General features: G+C 37.6%; 2 protein-coding genes and 1 long non-coding RNA gene across 5 annotated transcripts; 2 read left to right on the top strand and 1 right to left on the bottom strand.

The window, feature by feature from the left end:
- The first annotated feature begins 630 nt into the window (after window positions 1-630).
- Window positions 631-8890, top strand: nme9 (NME/NM23 family member 9). 3 transcript variants are annotated; one of them, XM_004081710.5, is made up of 15 exons: window positions 631-926; window positions 1017-1074; window positions 1291-1394; window positions 1488-1559; window positions 3638-3754; window positions 4247-4316; window positions 4451-4533; window positions 4629-4721; window positions 5181-5335; window positions 5658-5842; window positions 6036-6180; window positions 6249-6356; window positions 6776-6927; window positions 7019-7163; window positions 8621-8890. In XM_004081710.5, the coding sequence occupies exons 1-15, from the start codon at window positions 894-896 to the stop codon at window positions 8868-8870; spliced, it is 1770 nt and encodes a 589-aa protein (XP_004081758.1). In that variant the 5' UTR covers window positions 631-893; the 3' UTR covers window positions 8871-8890. The 3 variants fall into 3 exon arrangements, with proteins under 3 accessions (XP_004081758.1, XP_020568672.1, XP_078796090.1); XM_020713013.3 differs by having other exon boundaries at window positions 694-926; window positions 4247-4340; XM_078939964.1 differs by lacking the exons at window positions 631-926; window positions 1291-1394; window positions 1488-1559 and having other exon boundaries at window positions 1056-1074; window positions 4247-4340.
- Window positions 8891-9466: 576 nt separating this feature from the next.
- On the bottom strand, window positions 9467-20715 carry smarcal1 (SWI/SNF related, matrix associated, actin dependent regulator of chromatin, subfamily a-like 1). Its single transcript, XM_023950843.2, has 17 exons — window positions 20007-20715; window positions 19613-19934; window positions 18548-18598; window positions 18198-18452; window positions 18070-18120; window positions 17805-17988; window positions 17482-17632; window positions 16026-16187; window positions 15885-15950; window positions 14668-14808; window positions 13801-14019; window positions 12915-12985; window positions 12675-12777; window positions 10997-11179; window positions 10244-10344; window positions 9929-10025; window positions 9467-9855 (listed from the first exon to the last, which is right to left on the bottom strand). The coding sequence occupies exons 1-17, from the start codon at window positions 20316-20318 to the stop codon at window positions 9643-9645; spliced, it is 2682 nt and encodes an 893-aa protein (XP_023806611.1). The 5' UTR covers window positions 20319-20715; the 3' UTR covers window positions 9467-9642.
- On the top strand, window positions 13778-16949 carry LOC144988852 (uncharacterized). The gene is made up of 3 exons (XR_013652905.1): window positions 13778-14034; window positions 14614-14828; window positions 16080-16949. It is a non-coding gene; the product is annotated as an uncharacterized LOC144988852 (long non-coding RNA).
- Window positions 20716-21996: the final 1281 nt, after the last annotated feature.

Below are 21996 nucleotides of genomic sequence, written 5' to 3'. Positions count from 1 at the left end.
TATCTGCTGCTTTTAATAGAACTGTGTAACAAGTTAATTTCCATTTGTGGGATCAATAAAGTTTTATTCCATTCTGTTTTTGTTTTTTTTAAATCTGTTTATTCATAGATACATTGACATAATCGTGGCCCTACTCTTTAGTGGGTCACATTGTAGCCAGGGAAAAAAAAACTATCTCCTTTTCAAAAGTAATTTCGTCTACATCACGTAATTAAATTATTTTATCAATGATTCAAGTACACTTGACGGGCGTGACAACCGTCATCTTCACTTTAATCTACCTTCTTTGTGTTTTATCTCTTTTACATTAAAATCATATTATAACACAAAATATTTCAGTGCTTTATTCAGTGCTTTGTATTTCAGCTTTTTTTAATCAAAACCTTGTTTTATTTTTACATTTGATATTCTTATGTAATATATAGTCAGATATATATGGATTGTTTTGGACCACAGTGAACTCTGGTGGTCATGCAAGTGAAGCTTAGACTTTTAGCATATTTACTGTTTCTTCTTTTTAGAACCATAAATCAAATTGAGACAACAAAGTACTGATGAGATTAGCCTTCGGTTTTTTGTGGTTAAATGAATAATTAAAATGCGTCATAGACAGATGAGCAAATGCATTAGTTTATAATAACGATTTTGATCCCAAATTTACGACACGTCCGGTTAATTCTCCGGGGAGGATATAACGGAAGAGGGCGTTACTAAGCAACAAAACAGCCTAACAAACCTTTAGACCGTCGATTACGCTTGGAAAATACATGAATAATATTAAATTAGCTTTTTAAAAGTATAAATCAAATTGACGGATTATTTCAGTTCTTTTCATCATCGCGCTCAATTGATTATTTATTTGTTTTAGCTTTTAAAATTTTTTTTATTTTGAAATGGCAGTCAAAAAGAAGGAAGCAACTTTACAGGTTTGATCAACGTGACGGAGTTTGTCAATTTCAGGGTGTTTGGGGTCATTTTTGCAACTCTATTGATATGATATTGGCTTTATGTTGCAGGTGTCTATCACAAATCAAAAACAATGGGAGAAAATGCTGGCCACCAAAGGATTGACAGGTATTCTGCTCATTTAGTTGTTGTTGGTTTGTTTTCTCTTTCTAGAACACAATACATTTCTAATTGTGATCATTGTAAAACAGCTGTTGACGGGGGCTTGGAGACAGTTTGTGTGCCGCTTTTGTTGTATTTTGCTTCCCCTCTGTGGTAAATGTAGTAACTGCAGGTTAAAAAGGTACCCATCTGGGAAAACTTTTTCTTTTCTTTTCGTTTCAGTTGTGGATGTTTACCAAAAGTGGTGTGGCCCCTGTAAACCTATTGTCAAACACCTGAGAAAAGTTAAGAACGAGCTGGGTGATGTCTTACTGCATTTTGCCACCGTAGGTCTCCACTAGTTAAAATAAATGAGTAAATAAATCAATTGTAAGGGGTGTTTTTATTTGGTGACGTGTTTGCATTTGTGTGTGGTGCAGGCTGAGGCAGACAGCATTGAAGATTTGAAAATGTTCCGGGGAAAATGTATTCCCACCTTCCTGTTTTATGCAGTAAGTGTGTCTAAAGTCATGGAAACTTTGACCCCTCTTTTAAACACTTAATGGTTTGAGTTTGTGTTGAAGTAGCCTACCTAAATGTGCAGAAGAACATGGTTTATTTACTGTGCCATTATTAACCCTTGTGCTATCCTATGACCTCACCCTTGCATTGACGTGTTTTCCCTACAATGAGAAAGGTGGATAAAGGTGAAGAGGATTTCATGTAATCTATGGACACCAGTGAAGATCACAAATCATTGAAGAAAAAAGGTTCAGCGCACTGTCTAATAGGGTCCAGATGACCCAACTCCCAATGTTAAAGTGCCTAGGATAGAACAAGGGTTAAAAAAAACTTTTTTTTACAAAGCTATGGTATGTCTTAATTTTTTTTATCTGAAAAATAATTAAGATTTCATTTTTTTAACTTTTTGCAAAGAGGGCCAGATTTGGTGAGGTGAAAGTGTCTGAGGGCCATCATTTTTACCTTATTTTATATATTTATATTTTAAGATCAGTAATAAAATAAAATAAAAAGACTGTCTGGATGGAAATTGTTTTTGGTCAATATTAGATCTGGGTTATTATAAAATTTTATTATTCATGAACAAATGCTCAATGTAAACTTCTAGATGTAAATCATATGAACATGACAAATAGTTACCTTTTCAGACGTACAAACCACAGTGGTTTTGATTGAAACATTTTTTTAGAGTAAATCTGTTCTTCTTGTTTGGCCCTGAATGTTCTGGAACTCAAGCAGTCACAGGTTGTTGTCAGAAGTTTACAATGGCTCAAAACATCATTTAGCCTATTGCAAATAAGAAAATTGTACACAAAGTTCTTAGAACTTTGCAGGGGGGTGCATAGTATTTGTTTTATGACAAGAGCCTGCAGGCCTATAGAAAATTTTGACAAGGGCCTTCTCACCATCTAACCACTGCACCAACATGCAGGCAATCATCTCTTAATTTGTTTAATTTGATTGTGAATCATCCAAAGGAGACAGGGGGAAGAAACTGAGAGGTCTGCCTTTCTGCAGAATAAACAGGAAAAAAAATCACAATAAAAAATGAAGTAACACCTTACTGCAATTAAAGGTGTAGAGAGAGTTATATCTAATTATCAAGCCTTGATCATTTTTGCAGAATTTTTATGTCAGTAAAGTGGATGATAAAAGTGTAATACAAAACGTCTTCTTGGTGGAAAAACAAAAAGAGAAGGAAATATATGCTTAAAGTTTAAGGAATTTGAAGTTCAGATTTTTGTAGTGATGGAGATATTTGCCAAGTGAAAACCCTTTTTTTAGTAAGCAGAATTCACAGGAGAGAATGTCCCTGTAAAATAACTTCAAGGTCATCAACAATGATTTGGGAAAAACAAAGAGCTGCCTCAAAGAGCATGTGCATTTTGAAATTTGATCTCAGCTGCTTTTAAATACAACTAAACAACCACAGGTTGTTTCATAGGGTTGTTTGGATAAACTCTGTCTATAAATTACCAATGTTTGTATCATATTCTTTTAGTTTGTTCTGCAGGCACTTGTCCTTGGACTCTTGCAGTCACTCCAAGGAAAGAACGTTTGATCACTGAGTCTAGGTCAACACTGGTTTATGTGACGATTCAACAAATTAACAGGAGAAAAAAAATTAGGGTTCTTGGGCATTAGTGCTCTGCAACCACGCCTTAGCATTAACCCCAACCTGCGTTGACACCCTGCTACCCTTACACCCTTAGTAGTGAATGAGTGCAGGCTAGTGAAGAAGCATCAATTGGTTGATCCAGGTCAGAACCTGTTAATTGTGCCAACTACCGGTACATTAAATTATTGTTGCTAAAGGCCAATTAACAAGCAAATAAACAATTTTTACCTATCTAGATCTAATTTAGAAATGACAAATACTGGCAGATTTAAAAGGTTTGTCTGAGGCCTCATTCATTTGATCATAAATGTTTCTAAAATCAAACTATTTTATGCTGTTTTTACACAAACAATACATTTAGAAAAGGTTCTATTGATTACATTTTTGCTAAATATCATTCAAAGATGTTCTTGAATAAATGAAAATGACGGGTCTGCTGTTTGTGAACAGGACGGGATGCTGGTGGGTGTGCTGCAAAGAGCTAATCCTCCATTGCTTCAGAGAACGATTGTGAAACAGCTGGCAAAGGAGAAACAAAGCCTGAACGAAGGTGGTCAACACAAACCGGTGAGAATTGTGCAATGCACTTTCTCTTGTGCATTACACAAGTAGTCTGAAGTAGTCTGAAGTAATACAGATTTTTATGTTTTGAATGCTTATGTACAAAAATAATGGTTGGCTTTTAAACTAGTCTCTGTTATAAAATTTCTTTTCGTCAGCTCCATGTTTTGCTAATCTGATTAACAAGACTTCCTTTTGTTATGAAATTCCACTTCCTTTTGTCTGTTTCTGATTTTATTTGGTACCCTAACAGTCATTAAACTTGTATTTTGTTTTTGTCTCTGCCTGGCCACAAATCTATTATCCATGATGTTATTGATCTCAATCCAGGCTAAAAGTGTCTTTAAGACAAACAGATTATAAATCTCACAATATTCTGTTTATTTTCTTCCATTTTTAAAGAAATAAAAAGCAGATTTATAAATTTCAAAAGTACCAAAACATTAGTTCTTACATTAAAAAAAAAACTGCTTTTACTTTCCTTTTGTTTTGTGTCAGATAAAACCTTTTTGCATTTCGGATGATGAAAATGAAGATGGGAAGTTGGGAAATAAACAAGTCATGTCTGGTACAGTACAAAGACTTAAATATGGTACAATGTTGCATTTGGTGCATTTGCTTTTGCAGCTGTGAAGTCATTTTTACCCATTTAGATTCTGACAGATATGCTCAGGATTGATCGACTTCTTTGTCGCTTTGCAGTTCCCGCTGGTAAATCTTACACAGTTGCCATCATTAAACCAGATGCAGTTTCACACAGAAAGACAAATGAGATCATTATGAAGGTGAATCAGCACTGCTCACACTTTAAGGAGATCTGATTGTCTCAAGCCTTTCCACTGACATGTATTGATTCCGTTGACATTACTCCCCTGGCTAGATTCAAGAGTCTGGATTTGAGATCCTCGCACACAAGAAGCATAAACTGACTGAGGCTGAGGCTCGGAGGTTTTACCAACACAAAGCAGAAGAGGTATATTGGCAGATAAGAAAAAAGAATTGATCATTCATAATGACTGGGAAAGGTGGAGAAGCAGCAAAACCAAATAAAGAAAGACCTGACACTTGCATAGTGAATTTTTGCTAGGGTAAAGGAGGTCATTGATATTCTAAGCCAACATACTATTGAGAGAATGAAGAAAAAAATCATTTCAGTTTCTGTGCAATACATTAGACTCCCATCTGCATTCTCACACTGGGCTAAAAATAGAGATGCAGCATAAGCAGCTTTTTCTGATGCTGTTTATGATTAAGCCACTGCTGAAGATTCACACATGCAGCAAAGACAAAAGTCTAATTTATTTTTTACTTTGATATTAAAGTTTCAGTACATTAATTGATAAGTTCAAGTTAAAAAGGCAAAATCCTTGATTTTATTTACTTTAATCGGTGTTGTGCTCTTTCTCTCCTGTTTGGGATTGTGTTTTTCCAGCCTTGCTTTCAGGACCTGGTTCAGTTCATGTCCAGCGGTCACTGCCATATTTTGGTGCTATCTCATACCGACAGCTCAGTCAGTGTTTTACCAGCATGGCTTGAGTTTATGGGCCCAACAGACGTAAGCGAAGCCAGAAGAGCAAAGCCAGAATGGTCAGTAAATGGATACGATGTATTGTTTAAGAAAAAAAACCTTGAAAGCATCGTTGTGATTGGAATCTAGAAGATAAGCTTTGATGAAATCATACTTCTTGTGCTTTTGAAGTATAAGAAATATTTGAAAATCACCTATACATATTTCTGCACTGCTGATTGCAGCACCGGGAGTCGGTTTAGAGTATGGAACAAGCACTGAACAACACATTCCTGCGTACTTGATCAGACACACCCAAACATTATGCTTCTCTTTGGTCGAGTACCAGCCGAGCTACCATCTGGCCCCCTCTTTTTCCTCTCCCCACTCTGTTTCCTGCAGCTTGCGGGCACAGTACGGCACAGAGACACTGCACAACGCGGTTCATGGCAGTGAGGACAGCAACCACGCCAGCAGGGAGCTTGCCTTCTTCTTTCCCAACTTTAGGGTGGAGCAGGATGGGGAGGAAGAGCGTGTGGAGAGGACACTGGCTCTCATCCGGCCCGGCCTTGCCAGGGAGAACAGAGGTGCTGCTCAAGCCAAATGCACAAGTGCACCGATACTTGACTGTCCTTTTTCATTTTTATAACACTTTGCTTGAACTCTGCAACAAAGGTGTTTGGTTAAAAGTTTTCAAACTTTTAACCAACTTCATACTTTTGTTCCTCTTAAAAACATGCTCAAATTTAATTCATTGCTGTTTCGTCTAACATTGTCCAGAGGAGATTTTGGCTCGGATTCACAAAGCCGGCTTCACAGTCTCTCTTCAAAGAGAGGTAATGCTGACCGAGGAGCAGGTCAGACTCCTGTACTTCCAACATATTAATGAGGACTATTTTCCAGCTCTGCTGCAAAGCATGACCAGGTAACCCACTCTTTTAGTCATCTCTAAGGCAAACAGTCCTGCTGCAGACAATGCATTTATATCTACAGTGGTCCAGTAGCAGCCATGGTTCTTGCTGGAAAAGAGGCTGTCCATCACTGGAAGAACATCATTGGTCCCTCTGACCTTGATAAAGCCAAAGCGGAGAATCCTGAGTGGTGAGTGATGAGTTCTTCCCTGCTTTTTGCCATTGGAAGGAGTGCACAGAGTCACAGTGGTATAATTAGATATATGAAGGCAGTGGATGTTTCAGAGCTAATCTATGTGATGGCTTGTTGAATGAAACTCTTCTTCTGACCTCTCTTTTTTCACCTTGGCAAGTTTTGATTAAAAGGAGGAAATAATCCTTGATTTTATGTGTCCTTCTCCATCTAAGCTGCAAAAAAACATTCCTCTATTGCTTTTTATTGTCATTTCTGTTTTTTATCTGTCAGTTTCAAATGAGAATAAAAAAGAAATACCAGAAATGAAATTACACCCTTTCATGCAAACTCACATATTGTTTCACGCTGTTTGCACTAACTGTGAATGCTTTATGAAAATCTAATAAAACATGTCATGCTGGTGTCCTGCTCAGTCTCAGGGCCCAGTTTCCTGTGGAGAATGAGCCCATCAGCCACATTCATGGCAGTGAGGACCAGGAAGCAGCAGAGCGAGAGATCAGCTTCTTCTTTCCCAAGCAGAACACCCTGGCAGTGATCAAACACGAAGCAATGGAGCAACACAGAGGTGCTTCTTGCTTCTCTGGAATTGCCTGCAATTTTCGTGCGTGTTTGAAAGACTACTCATCAAATAGTCTCTTGTGTCTGAAATTTCACAGAAACCATTTTGGAGGAGATCCGTGACAGAGGTTTCTCTGTGACACAGCAGAAGGAGATGGTGCTGTCCAGAGAGCTGGCTGAGGAGCTTTACAAAGAGCACAAGGAGAAGCCTTTCTTCACCAAGCTGGTGGATTATATTTGTCAGTAAGTCTTTACCTGCTCTCTGGCACGGGATCGGTTCAGAGATCCAACAACAAACCCATCAAGTACAGTAGATTCATCTCAGAGTCAAGGCAGCCTAGGAAAAGCGTAGCTTGAGTGTCCAAATCAATTTCATTCTATCAGCCTCACATCTATTCTCCAAAGTCATCTTCCACTTAGATTAGCCTCCTCACAAGATCGTTACACAATCAGTTGGACAGTTCACAGGAGAGATGGGCTCAGCTTGGCACATCAGCCTGAATCATCATTTTACTCAATTATATGTGTAACTGTTTGATTGTACTAAGAAGCTCTTATAATACGTTTCCCTTTCATTTAAAGAGCAACTTTCTTTTATATCAATATAGCTGAGAAGTAAAGAAATAATTATGAAGATGGGAAGGGGAAGTTCTTCCTTTTAAAGTTGTTTTAACATCTTCACATATATTGCTGTCATTTTTGTTTCAAGCATGCAACAGAGATAATCCATAAGACATTTATTTTGTTTCACAGACGTTAATTAAAGTTCAAATTAGGGGGAAAAACTCAACTAAAGGGATTTTGGTGAATTAAGAACACACTAACCCTCAAATAAAGACAGCAATTTTACATTCACACTTTAATTAGTATGATCAAGTAATTAAGTTGTGGCATAATGTGTCCCCTTTTCGTTTTCTGCAAAAGGAACAATCAAATAATTTTATTCTGAATGGGAGAAAAGGAGGAAAGAAACCAAGCAGCTTCTGAATATGGAGGAAAAATTCACTGTGACTCAGTTTGAAATAGTTCTGACTCATTTGCTCACCTCAGAACCTTTATGAGAATAAATGAAAGCTGAAAATGCTTTTGTCACACAGTCTATGCTAGCTGGGGGTGGGAGTTGATCAGATTTCTTCTCAACATCATGGTTAACCACCAAAGTGATCATTACCTTGGTGTTACACCCCTGTAGTGACGGGCTCCCTAAATAAGGACCAGCTTTGCTTTTTACATTGACAGCTGTTTCTGTTTAGCCCCAAATGACTGAAAGGGTTCACATTTTAGCAAATAAAGTCATTGGATTTTTACTCACATCAGAGCTTTAAGATTCAGTTCCTGATGGATGCAAATTAATAATAAAATAACCAGACTGAGTCCATCCCAAAATATCAGTCTTTTTCTGGTTCCTGTTGCATGAAGGCAGTGGTGGAAAGTAAAACGCACATCCTCTCAGATGCTCTGCTGCAGTGCAACTTAGACATTTAAAGTTGTATAATAATCTCTGTCTGTCCAAGGCAAGTTTTTCACATATTAATGTATACTGTACATGTTTTAACAGCGCCTTATAAATGATTTATAAGACTAACACCTCCTGTAATCAGTAAAACAACAAACCAAACTTTTTGTAAAGTTAGAAAATATAAGAATGTTGTCATCCAGATGTTTTTCACAAGTATAAATTTGATTGTTGCTTCTTTTAGGGGACACTGTTTGATGCTTGTTCTGACCAAAGAAAATGCTGTAGAGGAATGGAGGGTCATGATGGGCCCCTCTGACCCAGCAAAGGCTAAAGAGACATCCACGGAGTCCCTGAGGGCTCGTTTTGGTTCTGACATCCTCCAGAACTCGGTTCATGGCTCCTCCAATGTGCAGCATGCAGAGGAGGAGATCCAGCTCATCTTTGGTGACATCAGCAACGAAGAAGAGCTGAGCAACACTGAGACAAACTAAACCATTGCAGATCAACCTAACATGAGTGTGATTTTTATTTTACAGTAATTAGCTGCATTATTTCACATGAATAACAACAGCTAAGAAGTACTTTAGCTTAAAAATAAAAAAAAAGAAATTGAGTCTAAAAGAACAATAATTTGTTGTCTAAACCTGCGTAGTCCTATTCAGGGTCACTAGGGCCGACCCAGCTACTGTTGAGTGAAAATGGGATACACCCTGGACAGTGTTGCTGGTCACGCCACACACATCTAAAGGACGATTTAGTCACCAACATATGAAGCATGTTTTTTGCAAGTTTAAAAAAAAATGTTGCAGTAAAATTTTAAACTTTTGCAGTTATGATGAGATGGGTTTCTTCAATTGTAAAGTGAACATGGCAACGTTGATAGACTTGACTCTGCATATACATACTTTACTTTAATTCCCTTTTTCTGGCTTCCTGTGCACATTCCATCCAGGTGTGCCTGTGGGTGAACTTTAGTGTTTGCTCTGCGGTTTGGGGTTATAATTTGAACAGTTTATTTCATTAAACCTTTAATGAACCTCTCCACAAACTTCAAACGTAATACAGTCAATGTACAAATCCAAAACAATTGGCTTTAAATTCACTTTTATTTATCAAAAAAATTATACATACATACATAAATACATTTTTTGGTTTGGCCTCAAACTGAACATTTATAATTCAGTATTGATTCAGTCATGATAGGCTGAAAACTTTAGAGGTATTTGTCTAAAATAAATGACTGAAATTATCCAACTTTTATAATCATCTACTAAAATATTTTCTGAGGTTGTTTTGACCGCGGCCTTGATTGACAGCATCGGTGCAGTCGCGTTGAGGCGCCATGTCTTCTGACGGAGGGTCTTCCCACTCGTTTGCAGCCTCCAGCAGGAGGGCTTCATCCATGTCCTCATCTGCAGAAAATGACCTCTGGAACATCTCTAAGATGGTTTTCCCATCCTGGAAAGATCCAGCCTCCTGTGTAGCAACAGCTTTAGTATAACTGACAGTCATACTTCACACTAGACATGCATGTATAGAAAAAGTTTACCTTTGAATGGAAACTGGAGTTTTGTGCATTGTCTGAGAGGTTCGACTCCGACAGGCCCACTTTCTCCAGAACATTCATCTTTGCTTGGATCATTGGCCTGCATCAAAACACATATACATATATTTAACATTGATTTTTTATTTTTTATTTCTCACAATCTGCATTTCAGTCAGGTAATTCAATTCATTTTTTCCCCACACTGCTTCATCTTTGAGTTTGGTGGCAAACAACAAAAGGATAATCGTCAGGAAGCCAAAAATCAGCAACAATCAGACTAGTTCAATCATCCGTGACTTCCAGCAGATTAACACGTACCACAGATGATCATCAGCAGTTCCTTTGGCAACCAGGTAATGAATGTTCACATTGTTTGTTTGCCCGATTCGATGAACCCTGTCCTCTGCCTGAATGAGAACCTGCAGAAGAGGAAAAAACACAAAAAAAGGGGGGGAAAAATAAGAGTTATTGCTTTCCCTGTGCTCTAACTGTTCCCTGTTTATTCGGCTGAAATGCAGTTTAAAGAAAACATCAGTTCATTAGGTTTCCGAAATGAAACTGGATAAAGCTACATTAATCATGAGTTCCTAATGTACTGTTAACCTTTTTTCTTTAACACCTCAATTGGGAATTTTGCATTTTCCCCAGAATGAACAAAACAATCTTTAAACGTCTGTTAAATGGTTGTTTTGGGTAATTCACAATAATATGCAGTGAGGCAATAAGCACTAATGATGTTCTGCTCCTGGATGATTTAACAATGCAAAATAAAAAATAACAGAGAAAAGTTTAAAGCGCTAGAAAGTAAATGGATATAAAAGCAACAACTATAATGACACATTTATAGAAATTTCCAGAATTCCTCAGAGTCATAATATTTGGGTTTTTCAAAGCTTTTATGGTCATTTCAAATTGAGGGGAACATAAATGCACAGATGATCCAAATTCAACAAAAACCATGTATAAATGGAGCAACAATCTGAAAGCAAAGTGCATTTCACTTCAGAGCCAGTATGTGGATCTAACAGAGTTTTTGGTGGCCTTTTGAAGGGCTGAGGGTCTGCAGCTCACCCCGGGGTTCCAGAAGAGCTCTGCAAAGATCACCAGGTCCGCTGTGTGCAGAGTGATTCCCATGTTTGCGGCAGTGATGGACAGCACAGCCACACACGTCTTGGTTGAGTACTGAAACTTTTCACACAGCTGCTGTCGTTCCGCCGATGGAGTCGAACCGTCGATACGGATGTAGCTGATGCCCTGATGGTGGAAAGAACTTTTTTTCATTCCCTGTTTGTTTTTACTTAATCATTCTAAGCAACTAATGGAACAAGAATCCAGACTATGGACAGTTGCAAGAAAAAGTATGTGAACCCTTTGGATTTTTATTCAAACTGTTCCTTTCCATTTATGAAGTTGTAAAACTTTTGTTGTATTTGTGTCTTTGTATTTTTGATGTTTCATGAAAGATAACGAAAGAAAGAAATGACTTGGATTTCTGCATGAATTGAACAAAAAAGTGTTTGAATATTCAACTAAATCACTGCAAACAGAAAAACAAAGCCTGTTTCTAGGCCTGCACAGTATACCGCAAATTTATCGTTAACGCGAAATCAAGCTGTGCAATATGCATACCGCAAAAGACGGCAAAAATCGCAATAAATGATTACCTTAAATGTGCTAAAACAAACTCATGGCAGCTTGAAATATTGAACAAATGAAATAAATCCCTTTATGCATTTAACCAATCAGAAGGACCCGTTTACGTTTTTGATCAATCAGATGAGCCCTTTTATGTTTGATGTTTGCCTCCTACGTCGACAAGGGTCATTTGGAGTATATTTTTAAACTGTTGCAGTGAAATGGAAATGATGTTTTTGTTTTTTTTGCTATTTGTTTATATACGGCAATGTATATCGTTATCGCAATATTAATTACCAATATCGCATATCGCGAGTTTTCCTCATATCGTGCAGCCCTACCTGTTTCCATTAATGTCACAAAAACTCACATGTTTATCAAACCCAACATGTAAAAATTCACAGTGCCCATATTTTTTCTTAAAACTGCAGATAACTGTGGGATCGAATATCTGAGAAGGCATTCTAGAGGTACATTTTTAAGACGGAGGTTTTACTTTATAACATAGACACACCTCTTTTGGGGACTTTTTAAGAATATAATATTTCATTTACACTTGATTATCTTGCAAGAAAATAAAAGGAATCTGGGAAACTTCACCTGCACTGTTCAGTATCCAGGTATTTATCTCTGAGTCACACTGGTGGAATTTTTGGCTAAAGATGTCCTGGATCGATTTTAGATCAGAGAATTGGATCGATCAAAATGAAAAAATATCGACTATGAATCGAATCAGCAAACACAAAAATATGATGTGAATCAAATTGTTAAAATGAATCGTTACACCCCTACACTTTGTGGATTTGACCTTCCGCAGGTTATTTTTAGAATGTAACCCCCCACGATAAACAAGGGAATACTGTAGTGAGCTTTTGAAAAGCTCTAAACAAACTATCCCTAATCTCCAGTCACACTTATACAAGAAAATTATCTCCTTCAGTCATTATGTCAGCACCACCCACATATCATTACACAAAATTTAACCCCAAGTCAAGAAACGTTCTTAAAATCAATGTAAAAGAAAGAAAAACCTTTTTACATCTGAACAATCTGGGTTCTTTCATATCAAAATAATACAACCACTTCTGTCAGTTTCACATCTTATGTGTGTTACCTTTTTATCCAGTTCACAGGTGATGTGATCCAGAACTGATTTATGATGAGCAAAAACCAGAAACTTCTCTCTCCCACTCTCCAGCATGTCTGTGATGTACTCCCTGACCGGGAAGAAAGGATGCATCGTTTCAAAGACGCACACAGGAAATCCCACTTTTCTGAACTTCAGACCCGTTTGATTAGTCAGACTTCTCCAACTTTAGCCCATTTCATTGACTAACGAAGGCTCTGAACTTACATAATGGCTTGCTGCTTCGCTTCAGCTGTGTGGTTGTAGAAGACGAGGAGGGCTTCCTTCTCCTCTATTTTCTGCAGAGGAGATAAGGAACAACGGAAGATGAAAACTGACAGCAGATTGTGTTTGATGATTTGATAGGACTGCCATTACTCTGATGAGGAGCGTGATTATGCATAATCACCCTCAAACATCAATGAAATAATCGGAGTTGTTTGAAAGCTTGAAGGCTTCTCATGTGAAGATAATAAATCCTATATTTCTGTCTGATAAACAAAAGATTTTGCAGTTTTTGTCCTAGAGCCTGGACTAGAATTGTAACCTTGTAAACAGCAGACCCCAGAAATATTTTTTTAAATGTTGTTTTGTTCCAGAAGATGCTATAACGTTCACTGTTTGATTAAAGTGGATTAAAATAAAGCATAAAATGATTCTTTTGAATCAGAATTATTAATTTTTAAAAACATTTAATGACATAAGATTATGTTTTCTAACCACAAAGGAGATATTTGCACTAATAAAAGTGGATTTTGTCATTTTAAGCCAAACACTTTAACATCTAAACGAGAACAAATAAACTGTTTAAAAATATCCTCATAAAAAAAGAAAAAGCCCTCAAAACATCAAAATTTTTAAAGACAACAAGAAACGCTTCAAATCTTAAAAAAAAGAATTCAACAAATTTGCTTAAAATCTGCTTTTTGTTCAAATGAAAACCTGTTAACAGCAAAAAAAAAAGTTAAAATAGTTTAACCTGAAATTCTTTAAAACTTGAAGATCATGTGCGATATTTTTAAAAACTGAGCAACTTAAGTGTTTAAGAACAACCATTTTGATGTGTGTGTGAGATTTCTGGGCTTTTCCAGGCTGTAAAGGAACAAAGACGTACGCTGCGATGGTTCCTGGTCAGCTCTGCGGCTGCAGCCGAGAGAGCAGCTTTTATCCGGGTGTTGACGCCGTCTATGGTGACCGTGACCACCTTCCGCTGTTTGGCGGGCAGCTGGGAAAGGACCTCAGACTTGAGGCGGCGCAGCATCAAACAATCCTCTAACAACAGCTTCAGCTCTCCAAGGTTTGACGAGCCAGAGTAATCCCAGCCCCAAGGTTTCTGCAGGAAGCGCAGGTAAAAAAATATATACTTTTTATTCAATCACAGCAAGATTAACAGTTTCTTTTTAACAATCTGTTTCCTAAATGGCGTTATAAATCTATGAAGTAACACTTTTGGTTTATTGTCAAGCAGTAATACATCATACATACCCATTGTGAAAGAAAAATATTTATTCATGTTAAATGGTACAGAAGAGAATTAGGGCCATAGAAAAAGAAATAAAAGGGCATAGAAAGTTCGGACTTTAATCTCAGAATTCTGACTTTTTTCTTGAGAATAAAGTAAGAATTCTGAGAAAAAAATCAGAATTCTGAGATTAAAGTCAGAATGCCCTTTATTTTTTCTTTTCTCCATGGCTCTACTCCTCTTCCGTAAAATGGGGTTTAAATGAAAACGCAATCAGTTATTTTTGTCAGTTTAATATACCTGATGAGTCCGCAATTGACCAAAAACCTACTTAATTTTGGTTTCATGTTTAGAAATGTGTTTTCAAACCTGTCAGCTCTTATAACACTGGTTCTTAGATTACGGTATCTAAATCTTCCACAACGAATGTCAGCCAATCTTAGTCTGAACCTTTTTTCTCACAAGGTTTTCTGGAATAAGAACTATTGAAGAGAGTTAGACTCCTCACACATCTGGTACCTCTCTGGCATCACAATATCGCAAGCCGAATTCATGGAAGCGAGGGAAGAGTGTAGGTCTGACAGCCAGAATCTGGGTGTAGAGCTCACAGGGTCTGGACATTGCAGGAGTCCCAGACAGAAGAATGACTCTCTTTGCAGCCTGAGGGAGAGAAAAAACAGGTGAGAAGGGAACTTAACCTTTTTTTGTTTTGTTTTTAGAATAAACTTTCATTTCTTATGTCCTGACCCAGAAAACAGATGAAACAATTATTCTCGACTAGGGATGCCACAATTCTCTGTTTGAAACCGAATCGGTGCATCCCGACAGCATGCCAGTATCTTTACGTTGAAAGGGTCAAACTAGTGTTGAGCTACATTTAAGAAGGATTTGACTGTTTTATTACATTTCACGAGGCTCACAAAGTATAGGCCAACTGAAAGGTTAAGTCATTGTTTCTTGCTTACTAGAACATATTAAAAAAATGATCTGCCTGAATTTTCAGTTTTTTGTTGTTTTGAAATAAAATCATTTATCGAACAGAAACAAAAGCGTGACCCAAAAATTTGGGTTTGGACCAAATCGTGAGGAAAGTGAATCATTGCATCCCTATTCTCTACTATGGCGATGGAAAACTGTACTTAACCTAAACCAATGTGTCGTAAGATAACTAGCAGCAGAGTGAATTAACAAAATCAAAATTGCATTCTGTTCTTTGTTAGCAGTAAATTAAAGACAAAATGACAAATTGCACACCTTAATAAATATAGTCATGGTGAGGAACATGTAAAATAATGTGGATGAATCAACACATCTTTACATATTAGTTCACAAATGTTCCCCTCTTCAAACATTTTATTTAAACTATGCTTTGATGTACTACAGCTTGGAATAGGGTTAAAAAATTAAATATTTCACTTGTATGTAATTTAGTAGCAATAATGATGATGAAAGAATAATTACATGTTTTTTTTTTATGTTTAATTTTGGTTTTTTTTTGGAAAACAAACAACTTGTGTTTTTGTTGATCATCTGTTTGTTTTTTTAATCTAAATGAGGAATTTTGACTAAATGAAGGCAGAAAACAAAAACAAAAACTAAACCAATCGCTTGGTTAAAAAAAAATCAACAAACTTTTAAGGCGTTTATTTATACTTAGTCCTGCAAAACATGACTGGGGCTAACAGTATGGGATCAAAAACTGGATGAACTTGAAGACAGAAATGTCTGTCCCAAACCTTCAGCAGAGGCAATGCTGCTTTACAGCGAGCGGTCTTCATGTTCTTCAGAAAGTGAGATTCATCCTACAAGAGAAAGGAAAAAACATTTACTTTAAGGAAAACATCCAATTCAGGTTATGAATTCAGCTTTTAACTCACCATGATGAGAACATTAAATGGTTGACCTGGATGCTGTTTGTCCATCCTGTTCAGCAGATCGTAGCTAACGATGTTGACCAATCCGGATCTCAGACGGTCTTTGGCCTTCACCACCACGTTGATGCAGTCCGGGCTTAGAGAGGGGAGCCAGCGTCGGAAGGCCTGGATCACATCAATCAACCAATCAAAGCTCCTCAAAATAATGCTTGATTTATTTTCTGCTCGTCACCAGAACTTCAGCGGTTGATGAAATATAAGCTATCCTGAATTTGTTACTATCAGTTGTTATCAATGACCACCAAGTCAAGCTCACTTCTGGAACAGTGTTGCCCCTAATTTCCACTGGGGCCCAAATGTTCCTGACAACCCACTTAGCTGCTCGCCATTTGCTTGTCAGCCTGGTTTCAAAAGCATGAAATTATAGCTCCCGCCCGCCGCTATAGATCTGCCCAAACGCAAAAGCCTCACAGTGCAGAGAGAAAGTGACTCTGACAGGGCAAGTGTCCTCTTTAATTGGACATAACTACTCTGCGATTTCTGCTCCTAATGGGAGCATTTATTTCAAGCGATCGGTCTGAGAGAGGATCGTCTTTGACAGAGATGAGGCCAAGTCAAGCTCATCTGAAAACGAGCCGACACAGCAGACGACGCTGCTGCAGGCTGAGCAAAGAACACAAGGAAGCACCGACAATGTAGGAAAAATAAATGACAAAAGGTGCTGATGATACTGTTTGTCAGTAATTAAATTTGTCAGTAATTAAATTGAAAATAATCAGCATCCTGTCAAAAAGTCTATTTGCTAAATGTGATTTTTGTTATTTTCAGGCAAAAGAAAAACTTTTATGTTGTTTTCTAAATATAAGAAATCCTCATTTTTTTAATTATGATTATGTCATTTTGAGCTAAAAAGTAAAAAAAAAAAAACCTGTGTCGTTTTCTAGGACATAGTTTCTGCAGAGCAACAGCAGTAGATTATTAAACCCCTGATTTGTGGGCGGGACTGTTAGCATAACACGACCCCGCCTCCCCTTCCCATTCCCCATTGCTGAGCTAAGAGCAGGGAAGTTGGGGCCTGTCTGGCATATTTTCTATCACAAATAAGCTCTTTTTAAAACTGGATTTTTTTCCATCTGCTCCTGATTCACAGCAATCAGAATAAAGTAATACTCTTAAATGCAACTTTAAGCTTAATTTTCTTTATATATGTTCTACATCATAAGAAAAATGCCACAAAAACACATTTTTCATCAGAGTGGGTCTTTAATAAAAGTTCCATCTATGCTCAATTTAAATCACTGTTAATGTAAAAACTGTCTTTCATACTAAACTAAATAATTTACTTTAATGAAGTATTTTGGCATAGCCTACATATACAATCTACTGACCCCATTTAAACAACTGAACTCCTTTGTAAAGTGATTTCTGTGCAGAATCCATTTGACGATTCATTTTTTACCTCAGCCCAGGTGAACCGCACGGAGGACGGAGCCACCACTAACAAAGGCCACTCGTTCCTGTAGTAGGCAGCGATGCAGATGGCCTGCACCGTCTTCCCCAGCCCCATGTCATCAGCCAGAAGGAGCCGGCCTTGTTTGGCCACAGCAAAGCTGTGCTCATGACAAAAACAAATTAAAAATGAATAACTCATGTTCATTAAAGTAAATAGCACAAACACAAAAATGAAAAGTACTTTGCAAAACCCTAGAAGTATTCTAAATGACATATTCTTGATATGTCACTGAATGCAGAAGAGGCATTACTGGCTGCACAGTCACCTACTTGACTCCTTCCCTCTGGAAGGGCATGAGGCTGGAGGTGAGTGCAGGGTCGATGCTGGAGAGGTCTGCCTCAGGAATGTCTGAAGGCCTGGCTTCACTCCCATCGAACCTGGCAGCAAAAGCTTGGATTATTGCCCTGGGTAGAGGCTCCACCTCCACTGCTGCTATCCCACTGATGAGATCCACTGAGCACGGAACACAGCACCGTTAGACAAGATGGTATCGAAGATGAGGGAGCTCAATATTTAAACAGCTGTGTTACTCACGGAGTCCTCCATAGTCTGTGAGCGAGAAGCTCCACTTTCTAGTGTTCATATCTACAAGAAAAGAAAAAGACAAGTAAAAAAAACACAAACAGCACAGCTAGGAAACTTCATAAGTGCGCGTTTGTTACCGTAGCTTTTAGTAGGCATTTGTTTAAATGCTCCAATGACGTCGGCATGGTAAAGGATGTCAACCTCAAACCTTGTCCGAGACACCAGGATGCACTGTCCTTTTATAGCGGCTCCAGGTTTCTGCCAACCATTGCACAGTTTCAGCAGCGCCGTTAGCGCCGCACCGTCACGAGGCTGGACGGCTCCACTGTTGACCGCCTCCATTCCCTCCAGAGGCCTCAAAGACACTGAGGCAATGGCAGCTGCTTCCTCCACTGCAGGATGAGAAGAAAGATGCAAACAGTGCTAATGATTCCTTTAAGTTTACTTAAAACAATAAAACCCTGTTTCTGGCAGTTTGTTGGCATACTTAGCTGTCTGTAGTCATCCAGACTAAAGTTCCATGTTTTTGTAGTTGGATCTAAGGCAACAAAAGATTGTGTCATTTCAAAATAAAAGCACAAACACAAGCATAATAATTGAACAAGAAAAAAAAAAGGTAACAGAGATTAATGAAAAATTTGGTTGGTGTTTCTAACATGTTTTCGTGATATTTTTCTGATGATGGAGGTTATTTACATAGAAAATGAATCTTAAAATTGCATTAATAAGTATTTCTTTTTTGAAATTGTTGTGACTCGGGAGCAGACAAAAAAAATGCCATTAGAAAAAGCTTGTAGTTGTGAAGTAGAAGTAGGGAAAACTCGCAATTTGCGATATTAGTGATCAATTTTGCGATGACGATATAAATTGCGATACATGAACAAATAGCAAAACAACCAAAAACATCATTTGTATTTTGCTGCAACAGTTTAATTTAAATAAGACTTGACCCCTAGTCTACATAGGAGGCCAACATCTAACATGAAAGAGCTCCATCCGATTGATCAACAACGTGAAGGCGTCCATTTAGCAATCTTATGGCAGCTTGCAGGTAACCATATATTGCAATTTACTCTGTCTTTTGCAATATACGTATTGCACAGCTTGATCTTGCGATAACAATAAATTTGCGATTTATCGTGCAGGCCCAGCTAAGCTACAACGGCAGGCCACAGGCTCCCAGCTCTGCTCTATTCTGATGCATCTGCTTGCAGACGAAGCTAGCAGCAAAGCATGTAAACAGATGGATGATGGGAAGTAGGGACGGGCTTACTTCGCACCAACAGTCCCGCTCACAGCTCAGAAGCGAAGTTTTAATGAATTACTGCCGCTCTGCAGAAACTATGTCCTAGGTAATTTGACTTTGACTAAAAGCAGCATAACCATAATTAAAGGAGCACAGTTCAAAAGACGAGCAGAACGGGACTTTAACATTTCTTACTGACAGACGACTGAAACAAATAACGCTAATTTGCATGAGATAAAGATCAAACCTTTCATTGTCTGATCTAAATTCTGCATCAGTTATGAGTGAAGGAGGTGCAGCGCTTACCATAATTCTTTGAGGGCATGGATTTGAAAACAGCTATTAGCTCTGCATGGTAGCCCACTTCCACTCTGAAGCGGTTCTCTGAATGAAGAACACATTTTCCTCTGACAGAGACGGCAGGCTTTTTCATAGGGGCAGAGGTGGAGGGGGTGAACTTTGCTGGGGGAGCTTGTGCAGGTTTGCTGACTTGATTGTAGAAGGACCCGAGTGCACCTCCAGAGCTGCAGGAGGGGGACTTTGTTGTGTTGGCATTGAGTTGTCCTCCAGCAGGCAGGACGTTCTTCGCATGTTGGTTTGTCTGAGAAACTGGACCAGGGACTTTTATCTACAATAAGATCAAAGCTATGGTAAAAAATTAATTTTCTTCTCAAGAAATTGATTTGAATACAAAACTCGCCTGTTTTGATGAGCCAAAGTTGCCCTGACCACCTGAACTTGGGATCTGGTTGCTGAAGTTCTGCTGCACCTTTTGGAAAGATGGAGCAAAGTGTTTGGGAGCCGGGGCTCCACTGTGATCATCAGGTCCAGCAGGGTGGAGGGGGGCACTTGGTTTTTTGGCCTGCGCGTGTCCTGGCCCAGTGCTGGAGCCCGCCGGAGGCTGCTTCGTGCTGCTGACAGTTTGTCCGAGTCTTTCTGCTCTCCGCTCCAAAGCTTTCCGTCTGTTCTCCTCGATCTTTCGCTGCTGCTCAGCAGTCAGCTGATTGGACATGTTGAGGGACTTGGCTGCTGGGAGCTACTTCAGATGACGGCTTGACACACTCACAACCGATTGGACATGATTGGAAAACTGCAGTTCATGAAGATCCACGAGTGTAAACGCTTTCACGCTCAAAAACACAAACTCCTGCTGCTAAAGAAGCTAGATCCTTTAGCTAATCAACGATTATGCTGAACTACGACGAGAAACTGAAGACTACAGTCAGCGTTTGTTTTAAACGATGTAATCCAAAGACTGTTTTTGTTCGTACATTTTATATGAATACTTAAACGTGCAACAGGCGACTTATGGGGCGTAAAAAGGAGCTAACGGAAAGCTAACAGGGAAAACTTTAGTTCAGGATCTGCCGCGCAGGAAGTGACGCAGAAAAACAAAACGTCACGTGGAAGTAGTGAGCGCTGCAAAGACCCTTTTTGTCAGCTACCAACATAAAAATAATATTAAAATATAAAAAAAACTTTTGACATCTAACAACACAATTAAAAGAAAAAATAATTTTTGATTGCTAATGCTAATTAATCATTTTTATGTAATTTAGTATTTGAAAGCTTCTGTTATTAAAAAAGAAAACTTTTTTTAAGTTACTGCTTTTACTGTTTTAGAAGGTTATTGTGTTTCTTACATGACATATTCTCTTACTACTATTTCTGGATATTTATTCCTTATAAGAATGAAATACAAAGATATAACTTTGCATCTTTGGTTAAAGGACCCATGGGGAATTCTGAATTTCGACTATTTTGGAAATCAGCAGATGTTTTTGCTGACTTTACATCAATTTTTAATGCTTCTTTGTTCATTAGCCTTTTTTTTTAAATCTGAAATCATTCTGGCAGTTCTGCTCCTGATTTTAATAGTCTAAACCATTTAATTTAACTCTTTATAAAACTGTAGTTCACTTTAAACAAAAACAAAAAAAGGGGTGGGGGGGGGGGGTTGCTTTCCAACATGGTGAAAATTTGATACTTATCAATTATTGTACAATGCTGAGCTGTCCTTAAAGGTAATTTGATTAAAATTACATTCCTTCCAGCTAAATTTTGAAAAACATGACAAACTTAACTAATAGCCCAATTCAGATCACTAGATTAATTTATCAGCAGAAGTGTTTTCTATGATTAATAAATCAAACATTCAAAAAATATTTCCACTATTTGTCATTTTAATTAAAGTTAATCAAGTTTTAATGAAGTAGTTTGTTACACTATCTAAATACATCTATCTTAATATATATATATATATATATATATATATATATATATATATATATATATATATATATATATATATATATATATATATATATATATATATATATATATATATATATATATATATATATATATATATATATATATATATATATATATAATTTCTTTATTTTTTACAGTAATGGACTAAATCGGACTAAATCGTCAATGGATCTATCAAATACAAAATCAGATTGCATTTTTACTCATGTTTGTTTATTAATAAATAAATTGATTAATTATTTAATGTCTGAAATAATGATGAACCTAGATAATGATAAGACAAGAATGAATAATGAAAAAAAATGTTTGTTTGTTATAGTTTTCAATATTATAAACAGCTCACAGATGATCAATTGTGAAGATGTATATCTCATGTGCTGCCGGGAAAAAATGCGTTTCAAATGTAAAGCATTTGC

The sequence above is a fragment of the Oryzias latipes genome, chromosome 21, assembly GCF_053564925.1.
Source record: "Oryzias latipes strain Hd-rR chromosome 21, Olatipes_Hd-rR_3.1".
NCBI classification, from domain to species: Eukaryota; Metazoa; Chordata; class Actinopteri; order Beloniformes; family Adrianichthyidae; genus Oryzias; species Oryzias latipes.
This window is presented reverse-complemented; position numbering and strand designations above follow the sequence as displayed.

Coding starts and splice junctions, on each gene's coding strand:
- nme9 (XM_020713013.3), top strand. CDS start 894: ATGGCAGTCAAAAAGAAGGAAGCAACTTTACAG. Junction 1,075..1,290: donor GGCCACCAAAGGATTGACAG/GTATTCTGCTCA, acceptor TTTTCGTTTCAG/TTGTGGATGTTTACCAAAAG. Junction 6,181..6,248: donor CTGCTGCAAAGCATGACCAG/GTAACCCACTCT, acceptor TTATATCTACAG/TGGTCCAGTAGCAGCCATGG.
- smarcal1 (XM_023950843.2), bottom strand. CDS start 20,318: ATGTCCAATCAGCTGACTGCTGAGCAGCAGCGAAAGATCGAGGAGAAC. Junction 18,599..19,612: donor CATGCCCTCAAAGAATTATG/GTAAGCGCTGCA, acceptor TTGTTGCCTTAG/ATCCAACTACAAAAACATGG. Junction 16,188..17,481: donor TGCGGTTCACCTGGGCTGAG/GTAAAAAATGAA, acceptor GATGTGATCCAG/GCCTTCCGACGCTGGCTCCC.